The 20298-nt window shown below is 42.5% G+C and overlaps 1 protein-coding gene across 1 annotated transcript; it reads left to right on the plus strand.

The window, feature by feature from the left end:
* Positions 1-1272: 1272 nt before the first annotated feature.
* On the plus strand, positions 1273-18849 carry LOC131423677 (endogenous retrovirus group K member 113 Gag polyprotein-like). Its single transcript, XM_058574618.1, has 4 exons — positions 1273-1592; positions 12615-14538; positions 17445-17499; positions 18524-18849. The coding sequence occupies exons 2-4, from the start codon at positions 13855-13857 to the stop codon at positions 18847-18849; spliced, it is 1065 nt and encodes a 354-aa protein (XP_058430601.1). The 5' UTR covers positions 1273-1592; positions 12615-13854.
* The last annotated feature ends 1449 nt before the right edge of the window (positions 18850-20298 follow it).

The following is a 20298-nucleotide window of genomic DNA, read 5'->3' on the forward strand; positions in this document are numbered from 1 at the left end:
AATGCTTGATGGATCTGATTTAAATTCCAGTTCTACTAATTACTAGGAGAGTGACCTTATGCTTACTTGGTTTCCTTATCTGTAAAAACTGAGTCATGTACATAACTCCATTGTATGGACGTTGTCTGAGACAATATGGTACCCAGGAGGCCTTCCACAGAGCCCTGTATCCTTCTCTTCCCTTTCTTTTATCATCTGTTTCTCCAGAAAGTTTATAGCACTGGCATATTTTGGCATTTGCTAGACAATTATCCAGAGCATCCCAGCATGCATACAAAGAAAACAGCTCAGTAAGAATGGGCATCTTTGTAGAGAGAGTGTTGGTGTGTGTAGAGGGCTGGCCCTCTGCCTGGGATGCAGAGGTCCGTGGGGCTGCCGCCAGCTGTCTGCAGTGTTAGCCAGGGAAATCAACTCACAGCCCTCCTGGCACCTACTGCTGGACTTGGGTAAACATAATTACAGCCTTTAAAAAGAGAAGAGGGAAAGCAACCAAATCTCCACTCGCCATGTAAACAGGATGTCCACTGAATGGCTGCGAGGAGATGTTTATATTCTGTTTGGGGACAATTGACAAAAGGCCTCGGGGAGCCTTTATTGCTGCCTGGGGCAATGGTCTGCCAGGAGTGGTGGTGGCTGGGTTCCTCCTGGCTTTGTGTGTGTTGTGAATGCTGGGCTTCAGTGAGAACTCTGGGGCTCTCTGGAGCTGGGAGGCAGACCTTTGAGAGTCTGGGTCTGGTTACCTGCCAAAGGCCCTTTATCCACAGATAAGGTCATTCTGGTGTCCAGTGCAGAGTTTCCAGCATACCCACTGTGACCTATTAAACAGTGATCTTAATGATGATTCACTTAGAACAAGGCAGCAGGCTAAACACTTCATTCACATAGATTATCTTGTTTTGCTCTCCTACAAACACTTGGCCCAATTTTCTCACTCTCATTTTTTTAGCTAGGAGGTTTTGCAAAGATAAGCCAGTGTTTTTGAAGTCATGTCCAGTGTAGCCTCAAATCTGGGCTAAATAGGAAGCAGGGACCATGTACCAACTACAGATCCCTCTCTTTAGGGCCCAAATGAAAACATTTATTGAATGTGTGATTTGTTTGTTTGTTTTATTTGCAGTATTGGGGATCAAATCCAGCATCTTGGCCATGCTGGGCAAGCACCTCTACCAATGAATCATACCCTCAGTCCCAAATGATTTTTTTGAAAAATATACTAAAACTTTGTTCTCTATGGACTTCCTAAGGAACTCATGTTTTACCCCAGGAGTGAGATTGTGTTGCACCATGTATTCCACATGGTCCTGCTTTCACCCCAGTGACCCAGGGTACACATTGGTCAATGTTGGCTGTGGTTGGATCTTGAGTACACATGATGGACTAATTGGACCAAAGAGGCAAGTCCTGCTTTCATCCAGTTTTTGTTTTGTTTCTGGAATTCTAGGCAAGAAAAGCATCTCTTCTCTTGAAGCCATCCAACCCAGTTTACTTCTGAAGCAAGAGAAATAGTAAAAGCAGACACTGGTCTTGGCTGGCTTTTGTCTCTGGCACATACCCCTGGAGACCAGTTTTGCTACCCATCTTCCTGGACACTGGTGAGTTTGAATGCAATTGTAAACATAGGCTAATCAGGCTTCTCTATGCCAGGAGGTGGTCTCTCTATCTTTATAATTCCAAGTGGAACAGGCTGAGACTTGAACAGAAGGGAGGGGGCATACTTGTTTTTGCAGAAAGAATTAGGACATCAACATGACCAGTTTCAGAACACAGCATGGCCTTTTCTAATGTCTGAACATTTAGATTATAGGGAAACTTAATCATTAGCCTTTCCCTTCTCTATTAAGTTCTCCTCATGGGGAGACACATGGGTGGATAGTTTCCCTGTCTGGAGCTAAGGCTGTAATTGCCTCAATATTATTAGCATGTTACAGTCAGGCACAGAGACTTGTTCTTATATGGCCCAAGTTTTAGGAATATCATTGAAAAAATAGAAGCATTCTAAAGACTACCCAAATTGGTGGTGTTTGTGTTGTTTGGGTGATAGTAAAATGCTAGAAGTGAAAAGTTCATGTGGGGTGTGTGTGTGTGTGTGTGTGTGTGTGTGTGAAATTTTTGTCATGTTAGCCATTACATCCTGAACTATGGAAGACTCTGTCCTGGAATGCTGGGCTCATCAGCTGATGATTTGTCCTGTCCACATGTGCATCAGACCTGCAGACAGACCTGGGAATTTAGCTATCATTGGCCATCCTTCTCAGTGGTCTCTTTTCCTTATGTTCATTCCTTCCTGCACACGGTATGGTCTTCTACCCTCTTGCCACCCTGCAGCTCCCGGGTGCCCAGTCTCTGCTCCCAAGGTAGCAGCTGATCTCAAAGGGTGCAAGCCACCAAGTTGGGTGGCCTTGTCCAATTCTGCTGGCATGCTGGTGTTTGATTTTTTTTTTATCTTGCTTTATGAAGAGAGATCCTATCCTTGATCCTATCATTGTAGACTAAAAGAAGTTGAAACAGAAATGTAACCACTTCTTTCCCCATTTCCTATACAAACTGAGTTGGCATTCTTACCTCAAATGTGCTTGGTCCAGTGCCCAATTTTAGCCTTGATGTTCTCCATATGTGACCTACTCTCTGGTCTCATGCCTGGTTATACTCCACACAAATGCACACACCTCCAAACCCCATTTACTCTTAAAGGATCCCCCATTTGAGGGTATAAAAGTTGAATATCTTGAGAGGAGGATGGGTTATTTTGGGGGAGGTCAGTACCTGTTAGTTGAATAAACAATATCCAAGAGACAAGAAGATAATGGTCCCAGTTTGGAGACTCTCTCCTTTTTTACTCTCAACATTTCTCCTTTGAGTTACCATTGGATATGTATATTTCATCAAATTTCAAAGCTGGTGTCTGATCTCACAGGCACACTTGGAAATGAGCTTCTGCTGAAAGTCATAGTGAGGATCACAGGCAGTGAGGATCACAGAAGATCTAAGTGATTAGATAGGACTTAAATTAGGGATGAGGGTATATATTCTGTTCTGGCATTACTTTTATTATTGGCAAGGTGAGTTAGCATCGTTTTCCCTCAATAAACTCTTTTTTTTTGCTCAGGTCACATTGGCCATAGTTACACATGGAATCCAGTCCACCCCATTGGATTTTACTGTAATTGGGAGTTGTGATCCAATTCATTCCACCAACCGGCTTATTGATCTGTTGAAACCTACCCATGTGTGTGGCCAGGAAGGGCTCTGTTCCTTTCCTCTGCTTTCTGTCTTTCCCTTATTTTCTACATGGCTAATGCTGCTGCTGATTCTTCTACCTAATTTATTCCCAGCCCCTGTTCTAACCTCTTTCCCTACTACTAGTGGTTGCTGCTTCCAATGGGCTCTGCTGTGGCTCCAGAAAGCACCAAGACCCTCCTACCAAGCCTAGCTGAGGGCTACAGCTCTTCCAAGTGGAAGAACCTTTTTGTCTCCCAAAGTGAGGTCTTTCAGCCAACCTGAGAGTTGAAATATGACTCTGATAACTCAGTCTCATAACTACCTGCTTGAGTCATAGAAGAACACCCTAGTTGCTAATTAAGTTTAGGTTCAGGAAAAGAAGCAACATTGCTTAAATGTCTGGGGCCTGGAGCTCTGATCATTAGTTCCACATTTCTTTTCCTCTCTTGCAGGGGCTTGGAGTCCTTCTATAGTTGGAGTTTTCCTTTTTGGTCTTCCTAGGTACTGTAAATGCCACACGTAACACAAAACTCCCATCAACACCATTTTCATTTGCAGAGACCCATTGAGATCCACACAGATATTTTCTTTTTTCTAAGCTAATCTCAATAATATCACATTTTTTGGGGGAAAAAAGATGTTAGCTATAGTTATGTTACAAAGACAGGATTTTTGTTTGTTTTTAAATGCTTGTTTGTATTTTTAAAGGTTTTTAAACTTAAAAAAAAAAGGACAAAATAAGATTCAAAGAACCCCACAGATGTTTATTGTTAAACCTGAAAACATTGCCCCATCCCATTTACTGTCATTCCTCTAACTTAAGAATCTGTATAGAAGAGTCATGTTTTCCAAGACCCTAAAGTGTCTTAAATATGTTCCTGTTGGTTGTTGGTTAAATAAACATCAGGATGTGCTATTTTACAGATCACAAGATGTATCAAACATGTCGCTTTCATTTTCTGTATTCTGCATAATTTCTTTGTCTCTAGCTTTTGAAGATGCACTTGAGTTTTTGTTTTTTGGTCAAACTGAGCTGACTGTGTGTGGCCAACAAAGCTCTCTGTCTCTTTCAGCTCAGTAAGTGACACTTGCAGTTCACCTCTGGGAGATTTTGTCAGCAGAGCTTGACTCTCTGGGTTCTGTTGGAGGGGGAGTAGCTGTAGCCACAGCAGCTGGGACGACTGTGGGTTCTCCTAATGCCCTTGGCTTAGTCAATAGAAGAGAAAACATGAGAATCAAATGAATGCTCTCTGTTGATATGTATTTATGAGTCTCTGTGGAAGTTACGGAGGACAGGGAAAAGAGAAAAGATGTGAGTAGAAAGAGTCCAAAAACAGATTAATTAGGGTTGCTGGTGGAGACTCTAAATGATTCAGGGTTTCTTTGGATCAGAAGAGAGTCACGGGATTATTAATTGGGCATTCTTTATTAAAGAGAGAGAGAGAAAGAGAGAGCGCGCTGACTCTCTCAAGAAAATATAAATTGGCCTTTGGCAGGAAACCTGCTTTTTCTTGCCATCAGAGAGTCATGCGAATCTTAGGAATGGCAAACATCTGTTTGAAGGGCATCCAACCTTGAACTGGCAAAGAACTCACAAGAAATTGCATCAGGATTTGATGTGTAGTTTTCATTCAACATAGCAAGCATGATGGGTAACATTGTGGCCAAGTATTAAGGATGGACTCACAATTCAATAAATATTTAGGGTGTCTAGTATGTGTTAGTTACTATGCTATGTGCTGGGTTACTAGGGCCACCTTGGACCCAAATAAACAATTTCTTCATACTGACACTAGGATAAGAGTTCACAGTGTATTTTCATCAATATGCTATCCCTTTACTGTTTTTTTTTTCTTTTGCAGTCTGAAATTTGGTGGACAATTACAATGCACATAATGTATACCAGTGCTTCAGAGAGGCTAAGCCTAATTCACCATTGTGCATGTGAACCAGAGAGCCAGTCATTCTTTCCTCTTGATCATTCAGTCCTTGAAATATTGGCAGATCCTCCTGAAGTGGTTATGATAAGATTAAAAATATAAAAATAGTCTGGGATTTATGAGTGCAAATTTGCTTTTGCAGACTTTGTGCTATCTATTTTGCAGAATCATCGTAGTTCTAATTTTTATATGGTAAAATGGTAGATGTATTATATATTATCTAATATGCTTTGTGGGTGCTGGGAAGCAGTCTTTAATTAAGTATATTAATACCCCTGCCATTCAAGAGGTATGAACATCAACACTAATTGTGATAAAGACTATAAATAGCTTCACATCCCTGCCAATGTCCTATGAAAAAGATTTGATTTTCAAAGCTTTTTTTTAAACTTCATAATTGTAGACAAGGAATGATAGACTTAAATATTAATGAAGATTATTCACTATAACTAAAATAGTTTATAGATGCTGGAACAAAAGTTCACATAGTACGTTGCTTTGACTAAGTCATACCTTTGCTGTAATTGTGTGCTGAGAGCCATAGCCGAGTGGGAATGACGCATGGCATTTTTGCCAGAACAGAGTGGTTGAGAGGTGAAGCCAGCAAGCCATTGAGAGGATAATGGTTATGTTAAGCTGTGTATTCAATTGTATATTAGACCCCTGCTGTCCCCCTGGAGAGTTCCCATTGGTTGGGGAGAGTTCCATTGGTTGGGGAAGTGCGGGAAGAGGGGTTTCCAGAGGAGGGATTTCCGGTTGGTGTGGTGTGCATCGGGAGAAGGCCGAGTGCGTGGCGTTGGCGGGAGTTCGGAAATAAAGTTTGTTCCTGCTTCAGTGGCTTGTGACTTGTGCCCAGCCAAACTGTGGCAATTGTGTGCTCAGATTTACCCACAAAACAATTTTGACTTTTCCCTACAAACACATTTAATCAGAGGAAAATCCTCCCTGTCCCTCTGTCCCCCAAAGAAGATCTTCTGCCATCATGTTTGGAATAGTTCTCCAGGCGCCAAGGCTATTGGAATCACTCTGCTAGTTTAACTTTTGTGAACCATAATGTGTAGTGGAATTCCATTACAGCCTCACAAATGCTACTGAATTGGAGCCAGAAAGCATTTTATTTGAGGCACTGAACAACATAAAGCCAACATCTTGGTCCATGGCTCTGGAGGCATCAGCATCAATAGCTGGAAAACAGGGGTATGAGGAATGAATGGGCTAGTGAATATAACCTCACTTACCTCATTTCTACGCCTTGTGCATCCCAATTTGTCCCCAAATTTCTTCCCAATTCCAGGACCTTTGTTCTTTCTGTTTTCTCTTCAAAGAACATACTTCTTGTGACTTTCGAAGAACCAGTTCCTTCTCAGCATTTAGACATCAGTTTAGATGGCACCAAGGGAAGGAAGCATTCCTTGACTATCCGATCATCCTATTTGATGTGGATGGTGCTTTTCTTTTTTACACTGGGGGTTGAACCACCCAAGGTCACTTTACTATTGAGCTACATCCCTAGCCATTTTAATTTTTTTTACTTTGAAACAGGACCTTGCTAAATTGCTGAGGCTGGCCTCCAACTTGTAATCCTCCTGCTTCAACCTCCTGCCTTTTGTGTACCATGGCACCTGATGTGACTGCTCTTTTTAATATTACCCTCATTTATCTTCTTCAGAGTACGTCTCTGAAATGAGCTTGCCATTTATTTGTTTACTTACTTCCTTGCTTGTTAGTTTTTCTTTTTTGCAGAGCAAAAAATGCTCTCTGTTGATATGTATTTATGAGTTGACTGGATCCTTAGTCACTAGAGACAAGCCTGGCCCAGGAAAGAACCCAGTAAGTATATGCTGGGCACAGGAAGGACCCTTGAGATATCACTAGCTGCCTTACTTTAGAATGCCTGAGTCCCTCCCATCCCAACAGTGCAATGTTCCTTTTGTGACAAATGTTCCAGAAAAAAAATTATTGGAAATGTGGGAAACGTGATAGAGCATGAAGCATGGTAGAATATTAAATTAGCTTCATAAACTGTGAATCATAAATCATGGTTCCATCTGTTCTGCGACAGAGTGAAAACAGCAAAATTTTCCACAAGAGAGAAACTAAAAACAAAGACAAGACACGAGTTTCAACTCATGGAGAGCCTGTTACTATTATTTTGGATCATCTTCTCTCTCCTCTGCTCTTCAGCAAACATTTGAGTCATGCATTCTGGAATAGGCTCAGGGATCTGTTCCTAGCAGACATCGGTCTCCACCAACCCAAATATTTCTGCCCCACAACTCTGTGCTTGGCCATAGAAAGCCACTTGACAAATATTTATTGACCATTAATTGTGAATTCTACTGTAATAAATTTATTCATCTCCTGTATGTTTTATAAAATGGAAATATCCTTTAGAGAAGGTAAGCTACTAAAAGTCCCATCCATTCATTGTCTAGCATTAATTTGTCTTGTCTCATTGACAGATTTGATGAGGTATCGAGTACAGGATAATTTCTTGAGCTTAGATTATGCTTTGGGCAGGACAGGTCTGGGTGAGGCATGGTAATGGGAGGCACAGGGTTTCTGAGGCATGATGGGACATTAGGAGGGGACAATTAAATAAGGAAGCATTTCCAAGACAATAGATTCAACTTTAATCTACCCTAAGGCCAGCATGGTAGAATAGCTGTTCTGGGACAACTGGTGCCTTCAGATTATTCCCACTGAAGGCAGGAGGTCACCAGGACATCCAGACCAACCAAACCATAGTGTTATCTTGGGGATAATTGAGCATCAATATACAGATATCATTTTGGACAGCCGTTCCAAGAAACCCATAGCAGTGTTTGCATCTAAATGAGGGGAAATGAGGGGGAGTAGGTTGGTGGGTGGGTCTATAGAGCTTTACTTTCCTCTTTATAACTTTTTCTAAAGTTTTAATTTTTTTCCTCTGAGACTGCATTGGTTTTATAATCACAAAATTAAAAATAATAAAAATCATTATCTCTTTTAGAATTTACTATATTAAAATTCTAGCCAGACAGAAAATGAATATTAAAGTAACTGTAATAAAATAGTAGAGGGATTTCACAACAGAGTTAAAATTAATATATTATTATGAGGAAAAAACCCCTTGCATTTGTAAAACACGGTTTTCATGCATATTTTTCAGTCTTCCCTGAAGGATGTTACTCAGCCTTCTTTAGACAAAATAACACTCAGGACATGCATGGGGACCTGGTCCTAGAATACAGATCCTCTCAGACAAGCTTCTCTAACATATTGGCCCCTGTACTACTCATCCCACTCTCTTTGTGATGTACTTTCTCTCTCTCTCTCTCTCTCTCTCTCTCTCTCTCTCTCTCATTACCAGCTTAGACTTCTGTCTCTCTGAGTGTTTTGAATTCAGACACCTCAAAAGAGGAACTGATTTTTCCCTATGCAGCATTCAGGGTAGGAATAGTTACCTGAGCTTCTAAATTTCCTTGTGCCATAAAATGCAATCACCTGTGGACATGTATGTGTAAATGCCATCTGATCTTTCCATCCTGAAAGTTTCTAACACATATTTCCTGTATTTAAGAAAAAAAAATCCAAATACCAATTCCTTTCACTTGCAGTGCACTGAGTAAATTTTCAAGTTCTTATATGCACCCTCCTGGTTCATCTCTAGCAGAGAGCAACTGTCGTTGAGCTTGTCTCCCATAATAAAAGGCTGTTTAAATCATAATTACAGGTAGGGAAAGAGGTTTTGCACCACAGGCAGGAAGGTATTATGATCTATGGCTCTTGGGGAGTAAGTAGAAGGTTCCCCGACTATTGTCTGCTTCTTTAACAGCATACCTTGTTTAGTCTAGAAGACCCTGAGCGAGTAAGGCACCGTGGTTTTACCTGCACGCTAGCCAAACTTGTGCTTTTCATAACTGGACTTTGTGCAAGAGAAGAATGGTGCAGAGGTGCAGTTATACCAGAGTTGCATCAAACAGTTTCGTTCCCCCACCCCCATCTCCCATAACTCAGGGTTTGGGAGAACTTCAGATGTGGAGCTGTGGGGAAGACCACAGAGACTGTCCAGACATCTTATGGCTCTGTGGCTTTTGTCACTGTTGTCACAAATTAATGCTTGTCTGATTTCCCCTTGATTGCAATGTTACAATCTCCCTTCCCAACCTTACGGGAGTAATTTGTTTCTGAAACTTCACCCAAGCAGACTTCTTGTAGGTAAAAGATAGAATTTCCATTGAAATTAACAATAATACTTTAGAAAATTAACAATGTCTAATGTAATTTAATTTTCATAAAGAGGCCTATTTAGCTACTGAAAAATATGCTCTTTCCCTTCTATAGATGAGGCCTGCATCCTGATATGCAATGTGGAAAGGGGAGGGATCTTGAGAGGTCACTGCCCAGACCCAAGCTCTATTTCTCGGCCCTATTGCCATGTGTGACTTCTTGCCAACACAAATGAGTCAACATGTATCACTTCTGGGCTGGAGTTTTAAGAAGCAGATGTGCATATTCCAATGTACTGTGCTTTTCTCACGGATTCTACTCGAGTACACTGGGGCTTCAGGACATGGTGGAGCCTCGAGATCTAAGAAGCCTGGATCCCTGTCAACCAAGAACATCTCCAGTGAACTATTACATAGCAGGGAGAAAACCTGTATTGAGCCAGGCCCCTGAAATTTTAAGTTTATTATTCTCCTTCCTCGAGGGTCAGAAAACTTTCTTTGTAAATAACCAGATAATGAATATTTTAGCTTCTGTGGGCCACGTAGAGTTTCTGCCTCCTCTACTTCCACTTCCTTCTTTTTATAACCATAAAAAGTATAAAAACTACTCTTAGCTCATAGGTTATACAAAAACAGCTGGAGGCTTAACTAATATAAACTTTTAATACAAAACAGCAACAACAGCAACAAAGGATTCTGCAGTCATTGCCATCTGTGCCATTAACTAGCAGGCCCTGAGGACTTGGGGAGAAGAGCTTTAGGCCCCTGGGCCAACCTTTTCGTGGTGGAGATGGTGCATTGTGGCTCTCCCTCTGCGCTCAGGTGCTTCCAAGTCACTGCTCTTCGGATTGGTTCTCGTAAAGGCCAGAATGACTCAAAAGCTGAGGTAGTGCATCAAGCTGCTAGAAAAGTTAAACTCCTACAACTGCTAGGGGGCACTTCAGAGTATAACTATGTTACTGCTTCCCTCCCACCCCCTCGGCTTTATCAGCAGCACAGTTGACACTGTTGTTTGGACCCAGGCCAGAGCTAGATTCAACTCAGCAGCTCAAGATCAACCAGTGAGTCTTGAAGCACGACATGGTTGAGACTGCAGGAGGGCGTCTATGTTTCCCGGACCCCGCCACCACACAATCACCAGGGTTTCCAGGCAGGATGGTGATGCTGTCAGCCCTGGCACCTTCTGTTCCACCCAAACCTTTGTCTCAGTCAGCACAGAACTCAAGACCACCCAAAACTTCTGGGAAAGTCATTATTCAACAACAGAATGGATAAATAAATGATAGACTCTCCTGCGGCAGCTGCAGTGGAAATTTTGAAGAATTTATAATGGGGAAAAGCTTATGAGAGTGTTAAGTGAAAAGAGCAGAATTGCAAATTACACACTCAGTGTGACCCTCATTGTCTAAAAACATAGCTACTTTAAAAACTAACAATGTCTTGAAGTAGATATACCAATGTGTTAACAGTAGTATATCTGGATGGTAGATTAAGAGTGATTTTTTAAAAGCATTCCATTCTATGTATTTTGGAAGTAAGGACAAATGATCTGTGCTGTGTGTGTGTGTGTGTGTGTGTGTGTGTGTTTTGTTTTATGATCAAGAAATTTACAAGTATCTCTTCCTGCACAGTGGAGGGAGAGCCCTGCTGTACAGAGTGAGTTCCCAGCCTCAGTGCCTCTGCTCAGAGAGGAATGTGGGTGATCCTGAGGTTCACATTTAGAATAGGAGCAGAAAAGGGAAGAGGAGAGCTAACCGCAAGGGGGTGAGCACACTTCTTTGGAGGAAACCAGGAGACTGGGAGCAACCTGTTTGCCGTGATCTGTTCTCCTGGGCCTGCAGGTATTCGACTCTTTTTAGGCCCAGTGTCTTACCTCAGGGTACAACCCTACACTCCTTCCTCGCTGTTGCCTATCTGCTCTTAAGGCCATGGCACTGGAATCAAAGCAATCAAGGTTCAGGTACAGACTGTGCCTGACCTCCTCTCTCACCCTTCCCAAGTGGGCGTGGAAGCAGATGGCTCCCACACTGTGCTCATGGCCCCACCCCAAGGCCAGGTCCTTTCTCCTGCCTCTCATCTTTCTCAAGTGACTATGTGGTGCTGTTCTGTGACTGTCCCCACATAGTTCGTCATTGCCTTTGCTCGTGCACATGTGCTCCTGGAAAACAGTGTTGGTTCTCTGCTGGACACGTGGCTGAGCACAGAATTCATTCATTTGGCCAGTTAACAAATGACCCCTCTGCTTGTGTAATTACATCGCTCTAGGTGCCAGAGGCACAAGAGACACCATGTAGAAGGGTTCCTCTGTCTTGGAGCTGACTTTCTATTGAGAGAGTAAATAAAGATAGATATGATGTTGAGTCATGCTGTGCTGTGAAAAGAAATACAGACTGAAGAAGGAGCTAGGGACATGGGTGGAAGGTGCCTTTAAGCAGACTTATCAGAGGAAGTTTCTCTGGGGAAGGTTATTTTCAGCAGAAACTGTGATTAGTGAGGGAAAGAACCAAGTGTGGGGACAAGTGTGCTGGCTAAGAGAACAGGAAGCCCAAAGGTCCTGAGTCAGGAACAAGTGTGTTTCCGTTGCAGTGAGAGACACGGATGTGTAAACAGGTAATTGTGACACCGGGTGACAGACACTTACCACTCAGCATGTATAACTAACATTTATAAATATAGATTATTTAGTGTCTGCGTCCCCTGATAGAAAATAAACTGCATGAGGGCAGAATGTTTGCATTTCTTTGCTCATCACAGTGTCTCCAGGACCTAAGACAGCTACATGCCCACAGCATGATGGATATTGTGCGAATGGAGCCAAGTATTCCACCCTGTCCCTCTGATACTGGTTCTGCTGTCCAGAGGCCACCAGTGTTATTAGGCCCTGGGAGGAGTGTGTTATTTAAAGAGACCACCACACTCTCTCTCCACCTAGTTTTGGCTTTGGGATTCAGGCGAGTCTCTGAATGTCCTAGAACTAGGGAATTCTGCTTACCCAGGAGGTGGAGGGTGCTCTGTACCAGACTTCATGTTGGCTGTGATCCACACTCATTCTCCAAGAATCACAAGGTCCCTGGTGGCTTTCTTGATCATGGGCTATATTTGGAAGTTTCTCCCTAAGGCCCATGTGTTAAAGGCTCATGATGCTGTTGAGTTGGGGCCTAGTGGAGGGAAGTTTGGTTGTTGGGGCATGCCTTTGAAGGAGATTTTGGGACCCCAACCCCATTGTTTTCTATTTGCTTTCCAGCTTCCATGAGATGAGAAGCTTTGCTCCATCACATGCTCCACACCTTCAAGTTCTGCCTGGCCACTGGCCCAGAAATGGACGACAAACCATGGACTCTCACACAGTAAACAAAAAATAAGAATTTTCTCCTTTAGGAAGATTTATCTTGGATGGGTCGTGGCAATGCATCTCTATAATCCCAGCAGCTCAGGAGGCTGAGACAGGAAGACTGCAAGTTCAAAGCCAGCCTCAACAATTTTGTAAGGCCCTAAGCAGCTAAGTGAGACCCTGTCTCTAAATAAAAAACAAAAAGGTCTGGGATGTGGCTCAGTGGCTAAGTGCCCCTGTATTCAATTCCTGGGACCAAAAAGAAAAAAAAAAGAGAGTTATCTCAGGCATTGTGTTCCAGCAATGGAAAGCTGCTGAACACATCATGCCAGGAAGGAGCTGTGAACGTAGGCTTTTGTGAACACTTGGTATTTAGGAAAATATACACCTGTTGTCTTATATAATGAGGCCCATCCCTTCAGTGCATGGCCACATCTTTACAGGCCAGGGAACTGGCAGCAAATATTCTGTCTGCGAACCGGTCCGTGAATGTGTAAAACCAGAGCTTTCACAAGTGTCAATAGCCTTTGCTTTTGTGTTGGACTGATACATATAACCATTGAGCAAGACCCTGATCAAGGACCAAGTTGTAGAGGCAGGGGACCTTCTTCCCATCTCAGAAGAGATGTGTTTTTCATAAATACTCAAGTAACAGATCACCTGTGGTGAGCCGTGTTTGTAGACCGTTGCCGCCATTAGAAGATGGCGCCGGTCTCCGTTGTGGATCTTGGTAAACAACTCCTTATTAGGAAAAGTTGGTGCGCTGTCCCTCAACACCCTATGAGAAAACCCCGCGTGGCAGCTTTGGATTGGACTAGAGTAAGCTTTATTAGGCTGGGTGTGGGTGTGTGAGAGGAGCGCGCTTGAGAGAAAGCTAGAGTTAAGGCCTGAATAAACCGCTGAAAGAAGAATCCTGTGTCGTGTCTTCCTTGCTGGCGAGGGGGTCGCGACAATTGGTGGCCCGCACCGGGAACCGAATACCTCTCAATCCCAGGATCCAGAACTTTCAGCGGTCAGGGTGGTGCACCGGTAAGTTCCCAGGTAAGTGGGAATCCGCGGAAAAATTAGCGGGTCGCTCCTCTGTAAGAAGAGAGAGCGGGGATTTTTTGGACTTTCGCTTTATTTCTTTGCTTTCGCTTTCTGCATTAACGCAATGGGCGCCTCTGCTTCTAGCCCTATTCTGTTAGCCCTGGATGGACTGCTACGATCTAAAGGTTTAAAAGTTAAACAGAGTACTTTGCAGATGTTCTTAAAACAAGTAGACCTAGCGGCCCCGTGGTTTGCTTACTCGGGCAGTCTCACGACCCCCAGCTGGGAAAAACTAGGTAAGGATTTAGATTTTGCACACGAACAAGGGACCCTCGAAGGTGGGGTGATTCCTTTATGGAAGTTAGTAAGGGGTTGTTTATCTGACAGTAGATGTCAGGATGCCCTAACCAAAGGACAGGAGGTTCTTGAACAATTGCATGAGGAGAGGTCCGAGGGAGCTGAGAGTATTAAGAGTGGGGGGAGTGATAGAGATGATAAACGTTCAAGCCAGCCAAAGACTAGACTTTATCCAGATTTGACTGAATTGAAAGCCTTTGAGGAAGACAGTAGTTCAGACAATGAGGAAGTATTGGAATTGCTATCACGGCAAGCTAGAGAGAAAAGGGGAAAAGGTGAAACTAAAGGGCGAGGTGATCCCCGTAAGGCTGTCTACACAGAACAGAAGTACCCAGAGACAGATGTGGGATATGAGGAAGAGGGGGAGGATGCTGTGGAGGTTCCTCCTGACCCTCCACCCTATCCTAACCCAGGACTCAATAGGATGTTTCATGCGCAAACTTGGAGAAAGGTTCATTCGGACATGGGTCTAGCATTCCCTGTGTTTCAAGATGCCAATCGGGGGCGATATCATGAACCCCTTGACTTTAAAATTGTCAAGACATTGGCTGAATCAGTCCGAACCTATGGTGTGGATGCTGCATTTACACTTACCCAGGTGGAGGGCCTTTCTCACTTTTGCATGACTCCGTCTGATTGGGCGAGCCTGGTGCGCGCCTGTGTTTCTCCAGGAAAGTATCTGGATTGGAGAGCATTTATGTTAGAGGGGGTCGTGACAATCACCCACACAGTGTATTTGGGGAGTCAAACTGAATTTTCTATAATTTCCTTTATAGGAAAAGCAAGACCTAAATTTTATAAGTATCACAAAAGGAAGAAATTAATAATTATTGAATATGCATTATTCTTGATAGACTAAGTAGAATACTATGGTCCAGAAAGCTTAAATGTGCCCAAGACCACACAGCTCGTTAGAGTTGCTTAATTAGTTTTAGAAAATTAGAGAATTAGAGCAGAATTTCTTGCCTCCAAGCAAATAACACTAAAAGGGGCTTTATTCTGATGCTCACAAATTCCCATTTAGGTTTCCTCTGTCTCTATAAATCTCTTGGATGAAATTACTTCATCTTTGGCTTCTGAGTACCTATAACAAAGCCTAGCACATCATAAGCTCAAGAAAAGTTCGTTAATAAACAGAAGCAAAAAACTTAATTTGTCATTAGCACTTCGTGTGAATTAGAATTAAGTCTCAATGGTAACTTTTCCTTTAATGGGAATAGCATATGCACTAATTTTAATGGTTACCATGACTTAACAGTAACTGAATTCTTGTATTTGCTCAATGCATAATCTCTGGAGTTATCTTTGACCCTTCTCCTCTTGCATCTTACGTCCAATATGCCATCAAATGTTATTGATTTTACCTGCAGGGGATGTCCCATTTGACCAATTCTTGCCTCTTGTCCTGCTACCAGGGGCAAGCCATACTCACTTCTACCTGGATTGCAGGCACAGCTTTCTATGGAACTCTGAGTCTTTGCACTTGCCCCTCCAGTGTTTCCCAAACAGCAGCCAGAGTGAATCCCAAATGAATGCAAATCAGATCATATGGGTCTTATAGGATTCTCACCCCCACCCCCCCATCCTGGGGCTTCTCTGACCCCATTAGTGCTGTCTTCCCTCTTTGGTGTTTTGACTGAGTAAAGAAATTTGTATTAGTTTCAGTTTTATTCTTGCCGAATACTATTACTTTGAGTTTGCTTAGATCCTGTGAAATCATTAGTTTATAATGGTTATGCTTACTAGCTATAGTTTCATTTAATTCACTGGATTTCACTCTGACTGCACATAAGAAGCTCCTGGGGAGTTCTAAATAGACACCTATGTCTAGGTCTCATTTCTAAAAATTCGAACTAATTGGACCTGGAAAGTGGAGATCTGTTTAGTGTCAGTATTTTTTTTAAAACCTCTTTATTGCAGTAAAATTAATATACTAAAACTACATACAAAGTATACAATTTGATGGGTTTGGACAACTGCACACAGTCATGAAAATCCACCACCACAATCAAGGTAATAAGCACATCTATCACCTGCGAAAGTTTCCTCGTGCCATTTATGTATTTCTTTATGTAGGTAAGAACATTTGAAATGAGATCTACCCTTTTAACAGATTTTAAAACTGCTTTATTAAAGTACAGCTGATATATGAAAAGCTATAGATATTTAATGCATAAAACTTGAACAACAGTATTTTTTCCCCAAGAACTCCCCAGGGGTACCTCTGTGTAGTTGGAACTGAGAGGCACTGTTTACTCCTTGCAAAATAATCTCCTGATAAGATTCTGATCATGAACTTCAACAAAATCATCAACAATATATATTGATAACCCTATTTTAAGCTCTGGGATGGCAGAGACCTCACATGTCTTTTGCACAGTTACGGCTTTAGGATGTAGTGTGGTGCCTGATGTAAGATTATTGCTCAATAAATATTTGGTCAATGAACAAGGGACTAAGCATTAAAGGCTCACACACCTTGCCAAAGGTCATACAACTAGTAAGTGACAAGAATTCTAATCTGCACCTATCTCCAAAGCCAACACTCTAAGCATTATTCTGTATTTCTAGACCCTTATCCTGAGAAGAAGATAAGAGGCCAGGGTAAGATGAGGAGATTGGTGACATTGAAGACAGATATTTTTCCCATTTCATAATTGCTGGGGTTTTGACAAAAATAATGTTTCTTTGTTAAAATGAATTGGAATTAATATTGAAGATATCCAGGAATATTTGGTGAGACCATAGCTATTAAGCTATTATGATGAGACCATAGCTATTATTAATAAAATAAATTGAGTTGAAGGAGAGGACTAGTGATTTTTTCCCCTTCTATTAGACAGACCCATATTGTATTTTAGGGCCAAAACAAAACATTCTGCCAAGATTCTGTTTCATAGTAGTTGAACCACAGATCATTTCTAAAACAGCATAAATCTGTGTTTCCTGAGATGAAAGTGTATGCCGCAGACCACAGGTTGACATTTCATATGTTATAATGTGGTTAGCTTATGCTTTCAAAGTTTGTCTTAAAGATAGGGCTTGCATAACACTACGTGAGTGAGTATGTGAGTGTGGATGAGCCAGAGCCTCAACCTTGGACTTCTAGCCTCCAGAACTGTGTTATTTTAGCTACCTAGTCTATGGTATACAGCTGGATGGCCCTCGCCGACTAATAACATCTTTGGAAGAGATTAGGGGCTGTAAAGACATACAAATATATATTTCTGTCAAATTTGCCTGTCTCTTCTACTTACCAAAGCCTTTTGCTGAGGTTCATTATCAGAACCTTAAATGGAAAACAACTTCAGAAACCAGCATGGAATTTATATTAAACCATTTTTCTAAAAAAACCAGATGATTGCCATCTATGAGTTAACCTTTTTGAATGGAGTTAGAATATTCCAGAAAGGTAATAACCCAGCAGGCCCATGGAAAACTTCGGATTGATTCCCTCCCATGGATAAATGTGTACTTGGTAGGCCACGAGGACTTTTTCAATAATTAGTTTAAAATAATATAGTGCTTTTTATTCATGCTTAATGACATCCATCAAAACTGCTTAATTTGCTTTAACTTTATTAATTTACTTTAACCTTCTTTGTGAATATATTTTATTCTTTTGTAGTTCTGCATCTGAGTTTCCGATCTTTTATTTTTTCATGGTTGGGAATCAGTTTAAAATAATGGTTAAGAACTCAGGCTTTGTGAGGGTTTCTGCTTTGGGGGAGGTTGGAGAAGGACATGAAAGACCTTCTCTCCCAAGGAAAAAGAAAGAAAAACAACAACAACAAATGTATTTTCTATGGGGCTAACAAAGGCCAGTGTTCACACAAGGAAGCCTTGATTAACTGAATTCCAGAGAGAAAGAGCCCTTTATAAATGAGCAGAGAGCCAAGGCTGCTTCTATACTTGGGACAGCTTCCTGGTCTAGCTAAGGGTAGGTCTGACAGAGAAACTTCACAGGGTCAAGGGGAAATGAGCAGGGCCTTGGGCCAAGTGGGCTGTCAGGATAAATTAGAGTCTAAAGAAGCCCCAGATGGTGGGGCAGATTACTGGGGCTCAGCAATGATTTCCCCTGGCCCTCCTGCACCATGAATTTTGCTAAGGAGGTAGCAGTGAAGGAAGGGCTGGTCAGCAGAGAGAAAGTGCTTAGTCCTATGCATTCCTGTGGTGTTTGGATTCCAGAGCCCTTCCTGGAAAGGTATCCAAAGATGAACCCAAAATAGCCAAGGTTCCCCCAGTTCAGCTACTAAAAACACCCCAAAGAGCTGTGACCTGGGAAATTGAGAAGTGTGCTAATCACACATGATTTCCATCTTAATAAAACTATAACAGGGTGGGAAGAATCCAAGATGGCGGGCTAGAGGGAGGCTGCATTCTGGGTTGCTCCACGATATAAGATTCTGGTAGTGGGAATACTGTTTCTTTACTAGTGATTAGAGGACCACTGACAGCTGCTCCGGTGCAGGAATCATGGCCACTGTGCCCATGCAGGTTTCCAGGCCTCAGCATCAGCAAAACTCCCAACCACTTGCCCAAGCAGGACCTGTGGGTGCCAAGCAGGACCACCGGCATCAGTGCTTATGAAGAGCTCCTGGCCACCCACCCATGCAGGAATCCTGGCTGCAGCTTCCATGCAGGACACCCAGCTGCTGCCCATGTGCAGAAACTCCGGCCGCCACTCCTGTGTGGACCCCCATCTACCAATGGGGGCTGCCCTGGTTGCCTCCATGTTGAGACACTGCAACCACTGCCATAGTCCACTACACATGGTAGCCTGCACCTGGGGACCCTGCACAGGGTTTGGGGACAGCTGCCAGCCACAACACTGCATGCCACAGAGCTGCATCTCTGAACATGCTGTCCACCGCAACTGTCTGGCCCCAGCAGACCCCACCTGACACCCCATGGCTGAAAGGAGCCGCCTTCATCTTGTGATGCCTTCATCGCTCTGTTTAGTTGGGATAATCCCCAGCTTGGAATACCGGCTGGGGTTTAGGAGCAAAATCAAGGTACCTATAGTCCCCAACTTCCCCCTCTCCCTGGCAGCGCTAACCCAGCATCGTGCTAGCGGCTATGCAGCTGGTCCATAGCTCACAAAATCTGGTCCTGAACTGTCCAGTACAAAACAGCTCTCTGCAACAAGTGCACAGCCCCCAAAGCACAGCCCACAAGACCTCCAGAGAGAAAGGTTCCTGACTGGGAAGTTGAAAGGAAGGGGGTGAGTAAGATACAGTTTAGAGACTAAATTAGAGACCAGGAATTGTGAGGTCTACAGGCGATATAAGGAGATAAGACCAGGTGCCCACATCAACGAGTGGGCCCCAAAGGAGATCCTTGGGGTGCAAGGATCAGGGGCCAGCAAGTATTATTCTCCATGTCCAGGAGCTCCACCCCCAAGAACAACCCTCCCACCCTAATAACCTTCGTCTTCCTGAGGGTGGTGATATCAGCAAACAACAGACAACCCTACCTATTGGGTGAGAAGGGAAGCAGGAAAGATACTGATCTTCAACAAAAATAATCTTAGTATTTTTTCCCCTCTTTCTCTCTTCTCCCACCCTCACATCCCCAAGATTTGTGAAACCAAGTGCTTTTCATGAATTAGGCTGCTGAGGACTGAGATGTCTGAATAGTATATTATAGTTGTGTTACATATTTTTTATCTCCTATTTTCATAATAGATATTTTATAAAATATCTCTTATTTTTATATTTTTAATTTTTCTTTCTAGTTCTGTTTGTTTTTTGTACTCTATTGTCTTCCCACTTACTTTTCTCCCCCAAATCATTTTCTCTTTCTTTTCCTGCTACTAACCAAGTTCTTTATATTCCTTTTTCATGCTTTCTAAGATCTAATAACTCTATATAATCATGTCCTACCTCCTCAACATCTCATCCTACACCTCACCCCTGGTTCTTTGCCCACCATCAGAAACTGGAGACCCTTTTGCAAACCTACTCTTTATAGTGTACATAATAATTGAACTTAACTGTTTCTGTATATTGTAACAAAACCATAAACGTCTTAATAGCAGCTATTTGGTTTAAGGTTGTGTATTGTATATATTGGGATCTGTTAATATTGTTCTCCCCCTTAAAGGAGAGGTATTGGAATCCCACAGGGATACTATAAGTCTATAGCTAAAAACTGTAATGCCTCAGATCTGCAGTGCTAGAAGGGAAGACACATGAACAACATGGAAAAA

Source organism: Marmota monax, unplaced genomic scaffold (assembly GCF_021218885.2).
Source record: "Marmota monax isolate L192 unplaced genomic scaffold, Marmota_monax_Labrador192_F-V1.1 WCK01_AAM20220418_F8-fsc00056, whole genome shotgun sequence".
NCBI classification, from domain to species: domain Eukaryota; kingdom Metazoa; phylum Chordata; class Mammalia; order Rodentia; family Sciuridae; genus Marmota; species Marmota monax.

Coding starts and splice junctions, on each gene's coding strand:
- LOC131423677 (XM_058574618.1), top strand. CDS start 13,855: ATGGGCGCCTCTGCTTCTAGCCCTATTCTGTTAGCCCTGGATGGACTG. Junction 14,539..17,444: donor ATGCGCAAACTTGGAGAAAG/GTTCATTCGGAC, acceptor TAAAAAAACCAG/ATGATTGCCATCTATGAGTT. Junction 17,500..18,523: donor AGTTAGAATATTCCAGAAAG/GTAATAACCCAG, acceptor TTTCTTTACTAG/TGATTAGAGGACCACTGACA.